The following is a 22,842-nucleotide window of genomic DNA, read 5'->3' on the forward strand; positions in this document are numbered from 1 at the left end:
ATATTTTGAATACTTAAATTTGTTTTATGTTTACATGTTTATATTTTTATATGTTTATATCAGTAACTATAATAAAACCTGGGAAACCAGTAGCTTCAAGTCACATTTATTACTCCAATAAAATATTTTTTTATTGCTCTATTATCCAGGTTTTCTGTGTTTCTCGTTGGATGGAACATGAAGACATATCCTGAAGTAATCACCAGGGGTCAGTCTTTCTCTTCAAAAAAAATAAAAATAATATATATATTTTTAAAAATCGTTCAACTTGATGTAAATGGTTCTTTAAAGATTTACTAAAAACTGTGTTTTAAAACACACAACAATAATGCATATTAGGATACAGTACTATTTTTCACAGTTAATTTTGGAAAACAGTTTTGAACGACTGAAGACACCTGAAGTAAGAAACAACAGCGTCAGAGGCCACAAGTTTATTAAGTGGTATTAAATGAACCATTACTCTTCCTGACTGGAGCGAGATGTTTTTTGTGCAGTTTAAGGTGATTAAGTTTAATTTCTGTTCCTGTTTTACTTTGCTTCTCCCCCTTGTCCTCGCAGATTTTGTTCATACAGGGTTCAGGCTTTCACAAGCTGAAAGTTTTATGGATACTGGAAACCTGGTTCTACAATCTGTTCTCACTGGGTGTCCTGAATGTGATATAAGGGAGCTATTGTGGGTCAAGCCCACACAGCAAAAGGCCAAATCAGAGGGCAACATATGTAGAGCAGTTCATGCATGTTGTCAAAGTCATCCACCCAGATCACAAAACATCTGTGTCTGTCTGTAAGGAGAGAAAAAGGACTCTTTTTGCTTTCACACATCTAAACAGTTTGTCTCTTTTATGTCACTGCCTTTTTGAAGGAACACTGAAGCTGGCTGGTTTCTGTTACTGCAAATAAAAACTCCCTCTATCACTCTGGCTAAAAGAAAACATCTGTACGCAATACAAAGATTTAATTTGTAACTCATGACTAGCATGAAACGACTGGCACTTATGTTTGAAAGTAAGCTCTGCCTTAATTGTGCATATTCCAGGCAAGGTTCAAGTTGCCAAACAATGACATTTTGGAAAACTTTGTGTCTGTTGGATAGTTCGATCAGTACACTGTAAAAATGGAATAGTGTCTGAGGTTGTTACATTATATTTATACTTGATCTAACCCTTAAAAATGACTGTTTTGTGTATAACCAAATGAAGTCAGGTAGAGTCAGACACATTAAATAATATTTTTGACTTGAATAGAACCAGTAAATTTAGAAGTGACCAGATATGAAGCACATTTTTGATATACAGAGAGTGAAAGAACACATGATATTGAGCCATCAATGGCCACACATGTGTTTTCCATTAGAAAGGAGATAGATATCATACAATAGTCATGCGTGGGTCTACTAGAAACATTTCTTTTTTGAGTGCAGAGAATTGTAAATCACCACTGATATCGCTATATAACAACACTTAAACTGGTTATCTGATTGATTTAAATGCAGGCGGTCAAAATAGTGGACAAAACTGATTACTGATTACATGTCTGATTACTCTGGATTGATACCAAAGGAAAACAGACATCAAATGATTTATAAAGGTCCCAGGCATACAGTTTAATCCTGGATTTAATACAGATGTAGACTTATTAGACTTGACATTTGTTTCCGCGCAGTGTTGTAATGATTTTAACTTCGTGGTTAAACATTTCTAAGAGGAGATGATGTATCTTCAATATTTTTTTCAGCACACTGAGCTTTGGTTGCTGCAGTTGTGGTCAGAATTAATGGCACCCCTGGTAAATATGATCGAAAACGGCTTTAAAAAATAAATCTGCGTCGTTTATCCTTCTGATCTTTCGTTCAAAAAAATGTGCAAAAATCTGACCATTTCATTGAAGTAAAATAATTGAAAGTGGGGGGGGGAAATCACATTATGAAATAAATGTTTTTCTCCAAACACGTTGGCCACAATTATTGGGACCCTTTTATTAAATACTTTTTGCAATCTCCTTTTGCCATGATAACAGCTCTGAGATTTCTCCTATAATGTGTGATGAGTTTGGAGAACACCTGACAGGAGATCAGAGACCATTCCTTCATACAGAATCTCTCCAGATCCTTCAGATTCCCATGCAGATCCATGTTGGTACCTCTTCTCTTCAGTTCACCCCACTCATTTTATAGGGTTCAGGTGAGGGGATTGGGATCCGTAACACATTTTTGTGTTGATTTTGATGTCTGTTTTGGATCGTTGTCCTGATGGAAGATCCAACCATGGCCCATTATAAGATTTCTAGCAGAAGCCGTCAGGTTTTGATTTTTTATCTGTTGACATTTGATAGAATCCACAATGCCATGTATCTGAACAAGAAGTCCAGGACCTCCAGCAGAAAAATATGCCCACAACATTAAAGATCCAACAGTATATTAAATTGTAGACATGGGGCACTTTTTATCCTTGTTTGCACCAAACCCATCTAGCATGTTTGCAGCCAAAAAGCTCTTTTTTTGTTTGTTTCATCTGACCACAGAACCCTGTGCCGTTTGAAGTTCCAGTCGTGTCTGACGACTGAATTTGCTGGAGTTAGTTTTTGGATGAGCGAGGAGGATTTTTCTTGAAACCCTCTCAAACAACATGTGGTGATGTAGGGGTTGTTTTATTTATTTTTTGGTAGGTTTCTGACCCCAAGGCTCAACTAATCTCTGCTATTCTCCATCTGTGATCCTTGGAGAGTCTTTGGCCGCTCAAACTCTCCTCCTCACCGTGCATTAAAAGATTAGTTCACCTCAAAATGAAAATTTCCTAATAATTTACTCACCCCAATACCATCCAAGATATCCATGTATTTCTTTCCTCAGTGGCAGAGAAATTAAGTTTTTTGAAGAAAACATTTCTGGATTTTTCTTCGAATAATGGACTTCAATGACAACCAGCGTTTTGAACGGTCTTTGAAGAACTTCAACGGGCTGTGCACAGTCGCAGCTGAGGAGGAGGACTTTATCTTGCGAAACGATAGGTAATTTTCAACAAAAAAAAAAAAAAAATATATATATATATATATATACTTTTTAACTACAATTGTTCAGATTGAGCTGATCTGCAACGCGCTGGGAACTACGTCATCATGTTGAAAGGTCAGGATCAACGTCACGGGCGCCAGCGCAAGTACGTTGAACACATTCAGCCGATGGGTGGGCCTAGCTGGCTGAAAGGGCGGCATTTTCTTGGGGCGACCCAAAGCCGAACTGGAACGTTTTGGCAAGAAGTGTCGCATGGCCTGCGAAGACTGCGAAGCACAGTTTGGACGCGGCATTTGGAACAACGCCATTGAAATTTTGCAGCGGCGAGCACACTGTGCGTTTAAAGGATATTAGCTGTTTTCGCCGGATGGCCGCAGGAGAAGAGGTGTCGTCAAATCGAGAAGCTTCGAACAGAAGGCTGAATTGCTAGTATGCAGAGTCACTCGTTCCGCTGATTGGGCTCGTCTACGGCGAATGCTTCAGAAGGTGAATCAGCGAAGAGAGTTCGCTGAAGGAGATTAAATCTGATTATTATGGCGAAATAGGCTGCTTATATAGTCATTAGCCGAGCCCATTCTGGCGTGTCTTGGCGAGAAGCGTCCTGAAAGGATCGGTGTGTAATTTAAATGGTTCTAATAATTCCAACATAATTGAACATTAAACACTATTACTCACTATTAAGTCTCCTCCTTTTCTCATCTTGCTCAAAAACACATAAAATAACACTTAATTTCAACATTTACTCTCTTGAATCAGCCATATGCAAAGCATGCTGGGAACTAACAAGCACCAACCAATTTCAGTTAATGCGACAAATCATTAATGTAATCCCAACACAAACAGATTAAGTACACTTACATATTACATATATTTAAGTTGATTGAACATAATCAAATTAAGTTAGGACAAAATGTATAGCAATTGTGTTGATGGAGCTCGTTTTAATTCACTAATTTGAACAAGCAGCACATTTTTTTTTTCAGTCATTACAGAAGCTCCCATTAACTAAAACCACCTGCACCTGGCAACACTACAAACATGGAGAGATTATTTGCTTGACTTTTAAATTTAATATTATATTAATAATTGAAGGACTTTTCTGTTACTTTTTACAAAAAAAAAACAATATTGGGTCTCTGGGTAATGTTTAATGTAAAATCCAGGTCTGGAAGCAGGTATGTTTTGGATTGATGAAAATTTACTTTTAAGAAAGAAAACATAAAGAACTTCTTTAGTCATGAATAATAGTAGCAAGCAGACTTTTACATGATCATCTGAGTGAGACTTTTAATTACCACACAGATTAATCACCACGTTATGACAATCCACCACATTGTGAATTCAGCTCAGTGAATTGACAAATTGGCTTATAACAGACAGAGCAAACTACATTCAAGGGCACTGACTAGTTATGTAAACTATAACTCTGTGGTAACAAAATGGTCATTTTATTATGAAATATGCCGAAAGGGATCTTTGTTCTTTTTTTTTTTTTTACAAACTAGCTTTGTTACAACATGACAAATAATCTGCACAAGTTACAGGTTTTACATTGTAGATCATGGGAAATGAAGACATACATTTGGTCTGTGTTTTCATGTGCCCAAATAGCATTTGTTCCAGCTTAAACCATGCAAACATGCTACAGGTATATCAAATACAACAACCAAAAACAATAAAAAGAAATACAAAATGGTAATAAAAAGTGTCGAACCAACATCTGATTCAAATAATTCAGACTGAAAGTCCAAAACAGAAGTTGAATGAATATCCCAAACATATGAAGTGCCATAACAAATCGCTGTCATCAAGTTAAAAAAAAACATTGCTGTTCATCCAAGGGTCTTTGCCATGTGAAAAAGTTACAATGCAAACTGTTTTCCATTTTCAGAATTCTGTGTTGTTGCCTGGATTGTCTTAGTCTTCTGATTATTTCTCCACTGCGCAAAATAAGACATTGAACTGTGTGTTTCCTTCTTCTTAAAATGGTGGAGGTTAAAATGAATTGGAGTTTTACTTTGCAGAGCTACGTTTACTGAACACGAGACATTGCTTTGCTGCTCTGACTTCTCAGGACCTTCTGGAAGAGATCATCTGGAATGTAACAAGAAATATATTAGGATTCTTTTTTTCTTTTACATCTCAATACAATCACAAGCAAAAGATGAAATATATCTGATTCTTTATTTATGTAGGGGTAAAGAAAAGTTAAAGTTAGTGAACAATGCATACCATTTTTCATTACATGAGTCCCAGCCTGGGATGGAAAATTGAGAAGATATATTTCATTTAGTTTGACAATAATTAATATTTATAAAAATTTTTATTAAATAAAGGCACAGATCTATTGGATAAAACTGTTTATGACATTATACTAACCCTAACAGAAGAGGTGCGTCTGATTGTTGAGCCTTCAGCCTGGTCACTCACAATTTTAGGAGCTAAAACAGAGTGGCACGTCACACTGTTATGAAGCTCTCAAATAAGATATTTATTATCAAAATGTTTAAGAAAATGTGTCTAATGGCTTACGCAGTGGCTTTATGATTACATCAACAGCATGTACAACTCCATTGGTAGCCATCAGATCACCTTCCACAACAGGCACCCTGTTCACGTATATGGTGGAGTTACGCTGAAAGTCATACACAAAATAATTTATTAATTATCAAATGAAATCAGGAATATTTTACCCATAAATTAATATTCTGTCATCATTTACTCTTCCTGACTTTGTTAAAAAAACATGTTATTTTTTCTCCAAAAGGAGAATTTTAAAGAATCTTCAAACAGACCTTGTCTACAGAATGGCAGTTTTGAATCTTCAATTTGAAGATTCGGCAGATTCATTAATTCTTTGATGATTTATGTGTGTGTGTGTTCTGCAGAATAACAGCATATAGTTCAACTGTGAGTAAATAATGACTGAAATTTTATATATATACACTACCGTTCAAAAGTTTAGGGTAAATAATATATAAAAAAAAAAAAAGAAATTAATCCTTTTATTCAGAAATTATATATTAAATTGATCGAAAGTAAAGACCTATAATGTTACAAAAGATTTGTATTTCAAATAAATGCTGTTCTTTTGAATTTTCATTCTTTAAAGAATCCTGAAAAAAGTATCACAGTTTACACAAAAATGTTAAGCAGCACATGTGTTTTTCCAACATTGATAATAATAGTGCTTAAAATTCATCTTTGCAATCACATGAATATATTAAATTTAAAATATATTAAAATAGAAAACAGTTATTTTAAATTGTAATAATATTTCATATATTATTATTTCACATATATATTTATATATATATATATATATATATATATATATTTCAAAATAATACTGTTTTACTGCATTTTTGATCAAATAAATGCAGCCTTGGTGAGTAGAGATGCGCGGTTGGCGGTTATAGCCGCGGACTCCGCGGATAAACCGCGGATCGGGCGGATGACGTGACGGAAAAAAATATTTTAATTATATTCGGGCAGGTGGCGGGCGGTTTCTAGTCTCGCAGCTGTCATCAGCAGCGCCTTGTATCAGCGGATGGCGGGCGGGAAAATTGGTCAAAAACATTGCTGCGGATGGATGGCGGACGGATGATGAGTTTTGTGATGCGGTTGCGGATGAAATAATAGCCCATCCGCGCATCTCTATTGGTGAGTATAACAGACTTCTTTCATAAAATTCTACTTCTATCGAAGACACACAATCTAAAAAGCTTTTTTTTTTTTACTCAATAATTAGATTAAATTGATTGTGAGTAGTGAGTACTCACAGTGCCTAACTCCAGTTTATCGCCTGCAATGGGCTTCATTCTGGTATGTGAGGTCACAGCGCCGCCGACCAGGAACTCTTCACCAATGTGGTATTTCAGAAGGTTTGCCAGCTCCTTGGGGTCTCCTATGTACAACATAAAGTAGCAGGGAAACAACAGATGTAAGTGTATGCTGCACATGCACAAACACTTATACTGCTGCCTTACAGAATTCCCAAATCTGACCAGCTTGTGTGTAATCATGCACTGAACATCTGTTTTATGAACACATATGGTGAAACAAGAGTGGCAGTTGAAAGACATTACTCATGAGTTTGTTGAGGTCGGCCGGGGGCATTGCACTGAAAGCAGCATTGGTGGGGGCGAAGAAGGTGTAGGTCCCTTTTTTGTTCAGGAGTTCAGTCAGCCCTGCTCTCTGAATGGCGCCAACCAAGGTGCTGTACGGATGAAAGTTCATTAAAGCACATTATTAGAGTATATCTTTAGGCTATAAAGACTGTTAGCTAGACTGACAGCTCAAATTCCACCCAGGTCATTAGAAATCTGAAGAAATTACAGCCTCAAGTTTGAACATGCAACTACATTATCATTATGAAAAAAAAAAAAAGTTTTTAGTGACTGACATTGAGGTCTTTGAATGTGGGTGAGAAACGGCAGCTGCATATTTCCTTTCAATAAGACCGTGAAAACAATTAACCCCTTTATGGTGGAACATTTTTTCTTCTAGTTTATTTTAATAGGGCATTTAGTGTAAAGCACCACTGATTTTACTGAAGTTTATTCTCTCCAAATATCTCTAGATAAGCTTAAACAGTCATTCGCATTTTATTTAAAAGGAAAATGAAAATCCTGTCATCATTTACTAAACCATCATTTACTCATGTCATTCCAAACCCACTTTGTCTTGTGTGAAATACAAAGACAAAGACAATTTTTTTGTATTTTGTCTTATTTCCATATAAGGACAAGGTCGTTTGGGTGTCAAGATCCAAAAAGTAACTGTAAAAACATCATAAAAGTAGACTATACGACTTATTAGCTTTGGTGTGCAGGTGCCTTTTGACAGCAAACGCCATTTGTTCTCATGTGTCTTCTGACCAAATGCCATATTTGATTTCAGAGCAACAGCGGAAGGGAAGATTTAGTGAATAACAGCACCCTCAAGTTGTTCCTAACCTGTTTTGGTTTCTTTCTTCTGCTAAACACAAAAAGAAGATATTTTGAAGAATGTTGGTAACCAGATAGTTGACGGCAGCCATTGACTTCAATAGTAGGGAAAACATACTATAGAAAGTCAATGGGGACCAGCAACTGTCTGATTCCCGATATTCTTTAAAATATCTTCTTTTGTGATCAGCAGAAGAAAGAAACACATACAGGTTTGGAACAACTTGAGGGTGAGTAAATTATGACAGAATTTTCATTTTTGGGTGAACTATCCCTTTAAGACTTCACTGTAAGGAGTTTTCTTTGAATATGAATATGTTTATGATCTTCTTACCTAAAACGATCATCTGCCTTTAGGACATCCATGACAGTTCCCATGGGGGGTGCCAGGACCTTGTCAACGACGAACATATTCGCATAGCGTCCATTTTTGTCATGGGCAGCAATGCAAGCGTTCTCAATGCACAGGTTCTGCAACATCCAAGCAAGTGAAATGGTTAAGGTTATTGGTAATACAGATCAGCACATTTGTTTCAAAGCTCTCTTTTCTCACAAGACTGATGATGCATGAAGTGGCCTGTGGAAAATGTTAAGGTGATCCAAAGGAGAGGTTTCCGGTGGTCTGGGAATTCCATTACAAAGCAGAAATGTGAGAGCGCAGACAGAACTATACCGCTCTTGCTGCCAGCTACAACATGGCTAGAAATAAAAAACGTGGCTCTTATGTGTGTTTGATGGATTGACATGTAAAGACTTACATTTCTGAACACAAATACTCTCAGTTTCAATCCACCAAGAGTCTCCAACTCCTGCCCATGGTAAAGGCTCTTGGAGGAAAACCTCTCCTTGAGAATGTGGTTTCTCAGCAGTTTCTTCATGTCGGGTGTCATGGCCAAGCTCTTGTCTGCACATAAATGATACAATTACAGTTATTTCAGAGTTTCTTAAAGCTCATTTGCTATATTAATGAAAATGGAGTGATCCAACCTTTAAAAGCATCATCCAGTGGGGCTAATAAGGTCACAGCCTCAGAACCAATGAGATGATCAGTAAGACCAGCATCTTTAAAAAGCTTTGAGGCTGTAGTAACAACAGATCCCTCTGCAAGCTCCAGGAGGGTCTTGGCTAAAACAAACAAGAAAGCCCAGTAAAGCATTAAATACAACATGGTTAAATAGTAAACTAAAAATAAGAGCGTCCATGATACCGAAAAGAAAAAAAACTATTTTGAAAAACAATTTTGGGCAAAATGTAAATGTAAATATGTAAATATTTATATTTACAAACATCATGTATAGCAAACATCACCAAAGTCCCTTTAAGGGATAAAATCAATATTTTGATCGCTGACAGCTTCTTCACCATCAAGTGACAGTGAGACCAATATTTGATTGCGTTCAGTATCAATAAATCACTGAGCCATTTCAAGTTTTGCTGATGATACACCCTATTCTTTTGTTTTCTGCTTGCGGTAAATATGAGTGTAATGACACTTCATCATTGTGTATCAGACATTGCCATGTTGTGGAATAAAAGTGAATTACACTTTAGTCATCAAAGATTAAATTAATGTTGTGCAGAAAAAATATACTTACACTGTTACACACCTGGGGTCATTAGCGACCCTATACAAGTTTTACAAAAAATGAATGGGAAAACAGGCATTATTTAATATTTATTTATTTTTATACTGTTTAAAATGAATTGATCTAGGAATACTAAGACTGTTGATGTCTAACTTACAAAAATGAATGAGAAGGAGGGTAGTGAATGACATCTCAGGTCACTAAAGACCTGACTTATGTGTTGAAGGGTTAATACAGCAACAAAATAAAAAAATGTGTCATGACACTGACCATAAAACAGCATCTAAAAGTCTCCTAAAGATCATACCTGAGTCAGGGATGAGGAGTTCATTGATGTAGTGAACAACTCCATTGGTTCCAAGTCTATCTTTCTGCATGACGATGGCTTTGCCGTTGATGGTCATCTCTGCACCATCACAGCCGACTTCCAGCACGGAGCCCTGCAGGGTCTCCAGAGGTGTTCCAGCCACAATGGACTCAGCACAGTGCAAGTTCTTCAGAATGTGGTAATTCAGCAGATCTAAAGTGGATTGAGTCCAAAAAATGATGACAAGGTGACAGCACATCTCAACATCAGCACAGCTTTTCTACTGGAAATAGACATACCATAATAGTTGTTCTGGAAGAAAAAAATGAAACTGCTGTTGCAACATCTGGGAGATTCACAAGTGCACATTATTAATTACAAAATGTTTATCTTCATAATCTTTTAGTAAAATGTAAACTTTCTTGGCTTCTGAAACATTTTTCTGTTCTGATGTTACAAATGAATCTCTCTTACCTCCTCCCACCACCTGGCTCCAATCTGGTATGCACTATAATGCCAACTTTTTTACAATCCAATCACTTCCCAATGGATAAAATTAGTCCCACTCAACATTTTTTTTTCTCATAGAATATCTTGTTTCACTCAGAAATGCATCACATTATGGAATTAAAATGGGTTGTGACAAGTGCCTTATGCTGAAGAAGAACAAAAGTACCTTTAAGAGCAACAGGATCTCCCAAAATCCTGGTCAGTGTTTCTGAAGGAATCTTCTCAAAGGCTTCATTGGTAGGAGCAAAGATGGTGTAGGTACCCTCGTTCTCCAACAGATTTGTGAGACCAGCAGCAGCAACGGCAGTCTAAATGAAAAGGGAAACAGTCATTCATTGTACTTTGTACCATTTATACTACATTAAATTGAATGCCTATTGAACCAGTAAATTCCCTCAATCTACCCGTAGAGTGTCCAAGTCATCATCGGTGTCAATCAATGTGTTGACATTGTTCGTAATGGCGGTGATGACTTTGTCAACAACATGCACAATTCCATTGGTGGCATGCTGGTCTGTCTTCACAAGCCTCGCACAGTTCACTGTCACAATCTGCAACAAAACATATGGTTTGGTAATGTACAGACAACTTCACAACAAATCATTTGTAATAAAAAAAAAACATGGTAACCCTTGTTTAAAGTACTTGCAAATCATGAACAAACTATTATAGTTTATTCATAGTTCAAATATTGTAGTCACAACATTGTTAATATATTAATAGGTTATATACAAATAGTGAGTTCTACATGGTGGACTTAATACTTGACATTTTCCCATTTTCAGTGGCCTAATCTAAAGTGAGAACTATTTACAGTTAATAAGTTAACCAAGCATTAAAAAAACCTATAACTCTATACATATGGGCTAATTAAACAATAATTAGGTTAATTACAGTGACAAAGAATGAAGAACTGCATTATTTCATGATTGTAAGGGTTTTTCAGTGACAAAAAAAAAGTGCTTGTATGGGACTAAATAATGATCAATAGATAACCTTTTAATATATGAACAATGTAGAGACTATACTATCAGTATATAACCTATTAATATATTAACAATGTAGAGACTATAATATATTTCACTATAAACTAATAGTTTGCTAATTATTTGTAAGTACTTTATTACTGTATACATATAAACAAAAAACGCTAGTCAACATAGTATTAACTAACTATAGATAAAGTAAACAACATATTTCCAGTGAGAAAATCTAAACAAGACTTGGTTAAAGCAGCAAACCGATTTCATTCACATTTGACTTACTCCGTTAGAATAATGGTGGATGTGAACATCAAAGTCCTGATACATGGAGGAGAATGAAGAGCCATGCTTGAGATCGTCAGAAGTCAAGCGTCTGTTGATCATGTGATAGTGCAGAGCGTTGAGGAGTTCAATGTTGACGTTGCTCACCAGGGCATCCAGAATTTCCTACAGCACATTGAGCTAATCTTGATATTTCTTACTATTTTTACAGTTTGGTAGACAATACATAATGTTTTCTGGGAACTATTTTACCTACATAGCCTGAATACGACAGGCTATGAACACTTTATTTGTTCTACATGATCTATGTAGCATTGCTGGGAACTCACAGTGGGAAGCGCAGCCCAAGCCTCATTGCTGGGAGCGAAGAATGTGAAGCTGCCGGGTCCTTCGATCTCCTCCTGCAATTTCGCTCTTTCAGAGTACATCTTAGTAGTAGTGGCTCCAACCACACCCAGGGTTTTATAGATGTTCGCCAGAGGTAAAGCTTTGAAAAACAAATCAAGTTTGTATTGCTATTTCATAACAAACCTCTTTTAATGCATGCAATTCTATTCACATACCTGCTGGACAGCCTTTTTCTCCAATGGCCCTCTCATAGCCAGGGCAGCACTCATAGCTTATCACCCTAAAAAAAAGATTTAACAAGGTCAAAAAAAACATTGTTATACACTTAATTGAGTTTTACAGAAGATTATGTGCAGATCCCATTAGAAATGGGAGTTCTTCAAAAACGTCTGCAGGAAATCAGGTCTATTCTCTCTTTATTATTGCGAGGGCTGAAGCGGAGACAACCAACACACTCCTCGGTGTGTTTTAAACTGCATGGCTTAAGCTATACTGTACTTCTTCATTTTATTTCTCGCCAGATATTTCCATGATAAATAAGGTCTATGCTTGAGTTGGTCTTAGAGGGTAATAAAATCTAATTTCCTTTAGATGCTGAAGAATCCAGAGGCATAGTGTCGGCCAGGGGGAAACTCCGGAGAGGGAACTCTAACACCAGTAGTTCTGCCAATAAAAACAATGGGAAATTCCAAGGAACCACCATACAGAGGTGCAAAAGATTGATACATATAGCGTTTTCTTAAACGTTTCCATTTCAGAAAAAATGTTATGATCACTTACTAATGCGGCTAATCTTATATGCACAATAATTTTAGGTCACTACTAATAATTCAATACTAAAAAATGAGTCATTATTTATAATCTATTTTGATTTTCAAAATTTAATTGGTGATCTTTCTTTGTTTGAAATAAAGTTTGATTGATTGATTGAACTCGAGTTGTGAATGTGAGTTTACATTCTGTGATGAGATAAAAAGATTCGCAACAAATGGCTCTTTAGAGAAGATTCTTTTTTATGAACTGTTTTCACTCTCATTAATTGGTTTAAACCAGTGCCGACACTCCGTCTAAATCAAATCAACATCTGACTCGCTTACTGAACTCCACTTTATATTTACTTTCAGCATTGTCCATATAAATATACTGACATACTGACTCTCCACTAAAGTTGAAAAATTAATTACTCATTGGCCTGTTTTGTTTGTTTGTTTTTCTAAGAATTAATCATTGCATTATTTCATGAGTCTAAGGGTTTTTCAGTGACACAAAAAAGTGCTTGTACGGGACTAAATAATGATCAATAAATCCCTTTTAAAGCCTATAGACTTAAAAGTAAAATATGTCTATGCCTATTTTAACAATATGCTTATGCAACAAATCTGCTATATTACATAGTTTTCTTGACATATTATAAAACAGCTCTTTGACTTATTTGTTTAACATATTCTGCCGAAGAATCCTTGAGGATACATCGATAATGTGGAATGAGTGGTATGACCACTTAGAGACAAAGGTATTTGAATTATATATTTTTAAAGGTTGCTCACATACCATTTGCAACAAACTGTTAGCATACTAGCTTGAGTAACCCACAGCATCTTAGGAGTGTGATAGAGTGGAAGACTAGAAGGCAAATCTAAACAAAGACAACAATCCTGACATTCAGGCATGGGGTAGACTTGTAAAACGCACGGAAGAGGAAAGCAGACTGAACTGATTATCAAAACAGATGGTAACTCAACTCCTGTTTGTCTTCCGCCAACATAAGCAAAGATGGTAGCCATGGATTTCTGACAAAATAAACAGCTAGGCCACATACATATTGTGCACTTTCAAGTGGTGTGTGACAAGAGGTTCCAAGAAGTATTGTGAAAGTTGTATTATACTAGATTATGTTGAAATCTATTTTCAGTGTATGAATGGTCAGCTGATTTATCATTTGCGTCTTCTAAAACATCCCACTTCCCATATATAAAGGATATCTAAAGTGACAACATGATTTCTCTGATAACTTCTTCTTAAATTGGAAAAAAGAGATGACAACAATCATTCCTAATTTGATTAAATATCTTAATAAATTAATGTTATCTTTAAAAGCACAAACATTTGCAAGGTTTGCTGAAGTTATCAAACCATATTATCACCATTATATATCAAAATAAAGCACCTGAACCAGGTGTCTAGCAAAAAGAGAGCACTAGGGAGTAAATGCTGAAGAAAGTAATTAGTCTCGCCTCAAGTAACCTGGAAACATCATGTTCCACAGTACTGACCTTTATAAACCAGTCATACAAAGAGTGCAGTTATTCCCACAAAATTCCTCCCACCCCAAAACCTCGAAACTCTGTAAATCAAGTGAGCTTCAGTGTCACAGAACACAACCTTGGGGTTTCCTGAGGAAGGTACATCCTTCCACTGCAAGCCTTCCTTTTTTTTCCACACAGAAAGACATCAGAAAAACTCCTTGAGACCCGGTCAAGGATTTGTGTGCATTTGGGGATACAAGGCCTTCTACAGGTCTCCCAACTGAAATAATTTCCTAGAAGCAAGCACCCACAGCAACTCTTGACTTCCTTCTTTCTTTCTTGAGAATTGCTATGAAAGAAACTCTGTTTAAAAATGGGGAAGATGAATAAAACAAATCCTTCTCTATCTCAAGATTTCGCTGTACAGTCTTAAATTTTGTTCTTGATCAGAGTTGCCAAACACAAAGCTTTTAATCATTTGAATAAAGAAATAATGAAAAATGACAAATAACTACATGAATAAATATATTATTCTAAGTCTAAGTCTTTCTAAATTATCTACTATGCTAATATCCTTATATTTCTGAAATGGGAAAAATCGTGTCACTCTTTCGCAGCATTGAATTTTTTATGTACTACCATTCAGAAGTTGCTTTTAAAATGAATGAATGCTTTTATTCTGCAAGGATGCATCACACTGTTCAAATGTGAGATTAAAGACATTTATAATGTCAAAAAAGATTTCTATTTCAAATAAATGCTGTTCTTTTGAACTTTCTGTTCATCAAATGGTAAAACAATTAAAACAATAATAATGTTTTCAACAAAAATATTAAGCAGCATAACTGAAAGTGAATAATAAATGTTTCTCAAGCACCAAATCAGCGTATGAGAATGATTTCTGAAGGATCATGTGACACTGAAGACTGGAGTAATGATGCTGAAAATTCAGCTTTACCATCACAGGAATAAAATATATAAATTAAAATAGAAATCATGCATTTTAAAATGTAATCATATTTCACAACATTACTGTTTTACTTTATTTTTGATCAAATAAATGCAGCCTTGATGAGTATAAGAGACTTTTAAACATTTTATAAAAAACATTTTATTAAAAACATTTAAAACTTTTGAATGGTACTGTAAATATGCATTGCATATGGTGCAGTAAACAGTAATTCAGCAAAGTATCATCAGCCAGGAGGACACATGGGATTATTCAAAACTTTTGCAACTATAAAAATCCCAAAACTTGTTGGTGCAGCTACTTTAGCATGCACACCTTATGCAAGCAACATTAATCTCTTACATAATGTCTCCAAATGAACATTCCAGACTCCATTCCAGATTCCAACATTCTTAATAACCATCCATCATGGAACGTATTTTACCAAAACGGCAACTTCACCAATTTAAACTATCCCATTAAATCTATGATTTTTATTTGTCTTTTAAAAGTATAATTTTTGTTCTTGTATTGTAGACACTGAACATGCGGTTCCTCCTGAATATATATTTTTATGTGGAATGTTCATAACACCTTTCCCCCCTGTGGGGACATTAAGTGGCTGTCAATCAAACAATGTTTCTACAAGTTGTAATTGTAATCCAGGTCTTGGAGCAATGAAGAGCTATTAGACAGAAAGGCACACAGATTTGTCAGCCTCGCATTAATGCACTGTTCAGGATGTTAGGCAATTTAACCCTGTGAAGACTGAAGCCAATTTCCAAGAGACATATGGTAACCATTACTACACAATGTTCTTCTATATCTACCGTCAACTTGAACTCAAATACCCTCTTCACTATTTCATACAAAAGAAAAGAGGCCTTTACCAAAAAAGTTAAGCTGTCCATTGTGTAAAATTATAACTTTATGAGCTATGCAGCTGGTGGAAAATTGAGACAGAAAGATGTCAAAGTGTGTCCTACAACAGTCATTAACATTTTAACAAGACATTTTCTCTTCATCACTTCAAAAGGTTGCAATTTGGAAAATGCTTCACCAAAGTCATCAGAAGCTATGAATATACATATCTCAGGGTAATAAATATTATTTAGTACAACGCATGATGCATTTTAACTCCTCTGTGAAAACTGTGTTGGAAAGGTGATATAAGTTTATTCACATATTCATATCTCAGCACATTCTGGCAGTTTAGACGAAAATGCTGAAAATAACTCCTTAACTTAAACTTCAATCTGGTTCCATAAATGTGGGGAAAAGACTTTGGTATGACACAGGTGAAATATTTTCCATCTAGTTATGTCCTGAGAGATTTTTCCTCTGCAACTTGAAAAGACAATGGTATTATTTTACCTATGAAGAAATATGTATGTTTGGTACTTCAGCACAGTAAAATACTGGAACATGTTTGCAAAATGTTATCCTGACAACTACCTGTCCGATAGATAGATAGATAGATAGATAGATAGATAGATAGATAGATAGATAGATAGATAGATAGATAGATAGATAGATAGATAGATAGATATCATTTCAGATTTTGAATATTAAGATATCTGTGGTAGGCTAACTCACGTTGGTTTGCCACAGATTTTGCGGTGATACCATTGCTTGCAGTTGGTGAAGTACTTCTTATCCGTTCCTTGAATCTTCTGCATAGCACAAACATTCGGGCTGCAAAGCAAATCAAATAAACACACCCTTTTTTAAAAGCTCCATGCATTCTGCTTAATGCATTGTGCAGGACTAAAGAAAAGGTACAGCTTTTTACTGTTTTTGTGCATATAAATCAGAGGGTCATATAACTTTATTCGTGCTCATTGTTTTAAATCCTATTTAGGGAACACAACGGATATCAGTCTTTAGAATGATCCATGAAAGACTCAAGTGTACGAACACAGCAAAACAGCCCTTACCCATGAGTTCTTCCTCTTATCCTGCTGTGCTGAAGAACCGCTTGATACGGGGATTTCGCGGCCAAAACTGTCGCGATTAATGTGATAGCCAGAGCAAACAAAGTTAAGCGCTTCATTTTGCGTCCCTGCACGCGCACTCCACAGCGGCGCTGGAAGCGGCAGTAACCGGCTTTAAATACCGAGCGAGACCCCTCACTCTGGTGCTCTGGGAGGGGCTTCAGAGGACAGCAACACAATTTCACTTTACAGACACAGACACATTTCACTTAAAAGTATAATTTTAGACCATTATGATAAAGCTCTGATATATTGATAATGATAAAAGTCAAAATAAATGTAAAAGTGTAAAGATGGCCATAAAACATTGAATAAAAACTGACCTGTTTATAGGCCTATGCATTTTTTGTATTAAATAGTATTTTCATTTGAACGATTTTAATGAAATTGTCATGATTTACAAACACTGAAATTCTATCATCATCATCAACAACAACAACAACAAATCTAACCTTTTCTAGTCATATGATTTGACGTTAAAAGTTAAGTGTAATTTTGGGTCTCAATAGCCTACTCTATGTCACTGTTAGTTACCATTTACGGACTTTTCTGTAAGTAACAATAAATGTAGGCTAATAAACATGAGATAAAATTAAATAACCACCTGGGTTAAATGTGCAACTGAATGTGAAAAAATTGATTTTTCACACAAAAATAGATACTGAAAAGAAGTGAATTTCCACATGACATGCCACATGACATTTCATTAGCTTGTAGACTAAGACATTATCAATCAATAATACCCATCGTAGTTTATATTTTCCACAATTAGGTCATAAAAATAAGGTGCTTTTTGTCTCAACTGAGTACCATGGTCCAGTTGAGACACCCATTTTTAATGATGTAAAGGTAACTAACAGTTCATTGCAAATATAATAAATAAAGACAAATAAAGAAAATAACAATTGGGCAACATGTTTGTTTATTCATCCATTTAAATTCATTAATTTTATTTAAATTAGCACTGGTTAAAATTTATAAAACAGGAACAATATATTTAATATATTCATTAATAAGACACAGTTTAATTATCACAAATATCAAATTTTATTTTCATTTGCGTCCTATGCTGGCTAATTAGGACGTTTAAACTTTTATGACAAGCAGCGTGTTTCGCAAATCGCGGGTAGCCTACAGATACACGTGTATCTCAACTGTCTGGCCACCTCGCACATTTCTCTAGATTTTGCGGGGACCTTGCATGACACAATATCATGAAATATGCCAATTTTAGGGCACAGAATAACGTTTGTGATGATATCAGCTACGTTGTTCAAATTTCCCACGCTCAAAGAGGACACTATGCATGTGCACAGCAAAAATCACAATTTGTGCTTGCTGCACTGCACGCAAGTTTAAGGTGTCTCAACAGTGCACATGTCTCAACTGTACACAGTCTATAATCTCAAGGAGTGAATGTTTAATGAAAACAAACTCAAAATAACACGTCTTAAAATACTGGATACAAAATAGAACAGAACAACCAATATAATACTGATGAGAACGGACAATGAACTGAACAAACTTTTAAATAACACAAGTTAAACTAATCAACGAAACAGAGAACAGGTGCAGATCATAATCAATCAATGAAAAACCAAACTCAACCACAGGAAACAGAACCAAACAAGTGCAAAATCCAGGAAACCCACTCAAAACAGACATTAAACCCAGAATCAGGAAGGTGCGTCCTACAGAGTGCAACAGAAGAGGACAGGAGGGGGTTTAGGAGGTGGGTGCAGGGCAAGCACAATGACACAATGAAGAGTGTCATGCACCTGACAATCTGACATGGTTGGCTCGAGCTCCAGGGCGATTTGGGGCTCTTGGTTCTCGTCATGCAGGCTAGGGCTTAGCATCCGTTGGGACGATGGCTGCGGGTGGTGCGCTGAATTCCTCCTCTCTCTCGCAGATGGTGAAGGGGGGTCCATTATGTAAAAGAACCCAATCTAAATATTTCTTGAACGACCCTTGAGGTCCGTCTCCGGGAAGATCTCAACACGGAGACACAAGCATACCCTGAGAAGAAAAAACACACATGCTGTCATCATTATAGTGGATGAGATGGTACAAATCCAGCATGTGTTCTGTCCTGTATTTTACCAGCAGTGTGTTACCCAGCAATTTTTTCATAGTGCAGAATAATACCTTGATAATTCACCATATTGTGATTGTACTAGTAGCATTCTTAAATTGGATGGGGTATCGTAGCAAGGGAGCTGTTTCTTGTTTTTTAAAGGTAAAACAAACCTCCATTTTAGAGATTTGTTGGTTTGCATACCTAATGCTGTGAGTAAATAACCTCAACTCTGACCTTTAAAGACTCAACAGAAAAATGAATTACACAAAACGAAATTAAAGCTATTCTGAAATTAAAATGTTCCCTGATAAACCTCACCAAAATCTTCCACCTCACTTGAGCAGAGACACTTGTAAGCCGGGGACACACTTAATGACTAGCTGAAACATTCTAAGACTGAACTGAACACACTTACAGACTGTTTCCAATGACTGGAGCAGATTTTAAACATAGACTGTGAACACTGACCGAAGGCAACTGTCTCTGACTCGGCACAATTGGGCTTGAACAGTTGTAAGATTCAAATTACTTTAATAATCGGCCTTACAGTCGTTAAGTGTGTCCCCGGCTTTAATCAAAACATGTTGGACAGCACTCCATTACTTTCAGAATTAATAAAACAGTTATCATGTCTGGTTCAGGTGTTAGGCTCTTTGAAACATTTGCACTCACTTTCATTACAGAACAGAATATATAATAATATACCAATATACTGTATATCTGAACAGACGGATAACTCTTAACCTTTTCTCCCATTTCCCTCACAATGCCAGCACACATTACATTACTTTTCTCTCCTTACTGCAACACTTTTCTTTCAAATGTGTTTACAATAAGTATTTAATTGTGCAATAAGGTCAAGTTTTCAATCCAGTTGGATCACATGAGAGGAAATGGGACAATAAACACTTGATTTTTCTTTGGGCATTAAAATATTTAAAAACAACATTTAGTTCAGCCAGTTACACTTTTACAGCTTCTTTGATCTAGTGTGGGATATTATGTGGTTAGTTATGTAATCTTCAAATCCACTATTGTAAACTAATAATAAATATGTGTCACTGAAAAACGAATCATTAAATGATGCTTATTCGAATATACCTTTCATGTAGTGTGTGTGTGTGTGTGTGTGTGTGTGTGTATGTTTGTGTGTGTGTGTGTGTGTGTGTGTGTGTGTGTGTGTGTGTGTGTGTGTGTGTGTGTGTGTGTGTGTGTGTGTGTGTGTGTGTGTGTGTGTGTGTGTGTGTGTGTGTGTGTGTGTGTGTGTGTGTGTGTGTGAATATGCTGCTGACGAAAGAAGAGCAAGACCAGCGTTGGGTTGAGCATTTCCGAGAGTCTTTGAACCAGCCTGAGCCAAAGAGCACTTTTTTGTTTTTGACCTCAGGGATTTCTCCCCAGAACTACAAGTGAAAACAGACACAATGACAGTTGACGAGGTGGAGCAAGCGGTGAAAAAATGTAATAGCTCAAGACAGCAGGTCAACCCTTACGAAAAAGAAGTATACTTCAAGTTAATTTTATGTAGTATACTTAAGTAATGCTCAAGTATATTTTTAAGTATACTTTATGTAGTAAGTATACTAATATCAATACTTGTAGTAAATTTGTAAGTGTACAATTTCAATACTGCTTGGTACTAAATTGGCCCACTTTTAGTATATAAATGTATACGTTTAAGTGTACTATAAGTGTAACAGTAGTAAACTTTAAGTACACAACTAGGTTTTCTAAATTCCTATGTGCACTACCAGTGGACTAGCCTACACAAAAATTCAGATACGCAGAATTGGAAAAATATCTGTTTTATATCAAGATTCTAATCAATATTTTCAAACAATGTAAGTTTCATAAGACTGTATATAAAACTAGTATTAAAAAAGTATATTTAATAGGCTACTCAATGAAAAGAATTAATACAACTACTAGCCAAGTATACTTTGAATTCCTAATTATACTTTTAAGTATATCTCGATCAAAAAATTTAGTATAAGTAGCCTACAGGTCAAATATGCTTGGACTTTTCTCTCAGTATAAGTCAAGTACACTTAAGTAAAATTTTAAGTACATTTCTGAGAAGTGCATAAAGTATATTTTTTAAAGTACATAAAATGTAGACTGAAGGTATACTTTATTATTTTTTTAGTTTAAAAAAAGCATACTAATAGAACACTTGAATAAACTTCTTTTTCGAAAGGGAAGACTAGATTCCCGCAGAAATTCTGAAACATGACGGATCTAGTGTGATACAAGCACTGACTGATGAATAAACATTGGAAAGAAGAACAAGTACCAGATGAGTGGCGCCAAGGCCAATCTGGACTTTTCAGATGATTTTGTACTACAAGCAGAATCTCAGGAAAAGCTATAGCAACTTACCACGGTTAGAAAATTTTCACTTAAGATCGGTCTGCAGATCAATATCAGAAAGACTCAAGTGATGCAAATGAACAGAGAAGACGAAGATTGATGCCAATTACCATTGGCAACCAGCTGCTCAATGATATAGACCGGTTTACATACTAGGACAGGAAAGCAGAGCCGGACGTAAACCAACGCAATGGCAAGGCAGCCAATGTGATTCATTAGCATGTCACTCAAGATCCACCTCTATATGTCCATTGTGTTACCGATGGCAATCTATGCCAGCTTGTGATATCTGTCAGGAATTATTAAACAATAAAACAGACGAGACAGGAGTAGCGATCTTCATCCATCTTCTTTACTTTATTCACTTCCGTTCTCACACAAATTACGTCAGAACACAACACTTCAACAGTTCAGACTTTTTCTTCCACATAGTAGTCCACAGTATAATTTACTCATGAACACAACACTGCAAGACCTGTAAAAACACTGTACATTGTCCACGAGTTTGACATGTTCCACCAGCCTCAGATGCATTTTCCACGTCACATACCACGACTGCATTACTAACGAACAGATTCTGCCCAGGGCTAAGCCTAAAACCCACAGACTTTCCTCAGTTTTGTCTGAACGTTGCATCAAACTGGCAGGTCACGTTCTGGGGCAATCGGAATGGATATCGCCCAATGGACGCTAAAGTCGAGGAAGGCCAAAGAAGACCTGGCAACCTACATTCAAAGAGGATGCGAGCCGGCGTTAATTAGAAATAATCCCATGCAACCAATCGCAACCAACGGAATACGCTTGCTGCCCAATGTGCCCAGTAGCGCAGAAAGACTTAAAGAAGACGACAAAGAAGTGTGTTGTAGCTGTTTGGGAATGTAAATGGTCTGCCAAATTTTAAAGATCAAAGTGCATGACAAAATAAAGTTATCTCGTAAAAGAAAGAATTGATTCTGATCTACTGAAAAGAGTTGTCAGTAATTTTAGTATCACTTACTGTTACATATCTACTTAACAATGTAACAAATTTGCATAATGCCAGCCTGTGGTCTTCATTGGCTGCCTGTGAGCCTCTACTTTGACCTGCTCTCAAACACTGTTGGCCTGGAAGAGTTTGGTTCAAGTTGTTGACATCAGCGCTGAGAATCCCCTTTGCACATTTAAAATTGCTGTCCGTATTATTGTGTTTCATGTACTGAGGAAGCCTCTGGAGCAGAGTTTCCGACAC

The 22,842-nt window shown here is 36.2% G+C and overlaps 1 protein-coding gene across 2 annotated transcripts; it reads right to left on the reverse strand.

Annotated features, from left to right (window-relative positions):
- Window positions 1-4,273: 4,273 nt before the first annotated feature.
- tgfbi (transforming growth factor, beta-induced) lies at window positions 4,274-17,312 on the reverse strand. 2 transcript variants are annotated; one of them, XM_077235987.1, is made up of 17 exons: window positions 17,111-17,297; window positions 16,770-16,868; window positions 12,194-12,258; window positions 11,960-12,117; window positions 11,631-11,795; window positions 10,770-10,916; window positions 10,532-10,673; window positions 9,856-10,068; window positions 8,950-9,087; window positions 8,721-8,866; window positions 8,297-8,433; window positions 7,102-7,232; window positions 6,796-6,920; window positions 5,546-5,648; window positions 5,393-5,454; window positions 5,246-5,270; window positions 4,914-5,107 (listed from the first exon to the last, which is right to left on the reverse strand). In XM_077235987.1, the coding sequence occupies exons 1-17, from the start codon at window positions 17,224-17,226 to the stop codon at window positions 5,046-5,048; spliced, it is 2,034 nt and encodes a 677-aa protein (XP_077092102.1). In that variant the 5' UTR covers window positions 17,227-17,297; the 3' UTR covers window positions 4,914-5,045. The 2 variants fall into 2 exon arrangements, with proteins under 2 accessions (XP_077092103.1, XP_077092102.1); XM_077235988.1 differs by lacking the exon at window positions 5,246-5,270 and having other exon boundaries at window positions 4,274-5,107; window positions 5,372-5,454; window positions 17,111-17,312.
- Window positions 17,313-22,842: the final 5,530 nt, after the last annotated feature.

This window comes from Siphateles boraxobius, unplaced genomic scaffold (assembly GCF_051911475.1).
Source record: "Siphateles boraxobius isolate OS27281-9 unplaced genomic scaffold, OSU_SipBor_1 2, whole genome shotgun sequence".
Taxonomy (NCBI): Eukaryota; Metazoa; Chordata; class Actinopteri; order Cypriniformes; family Leuciscidae; genus Siphateles; species Siphateles boraxobius.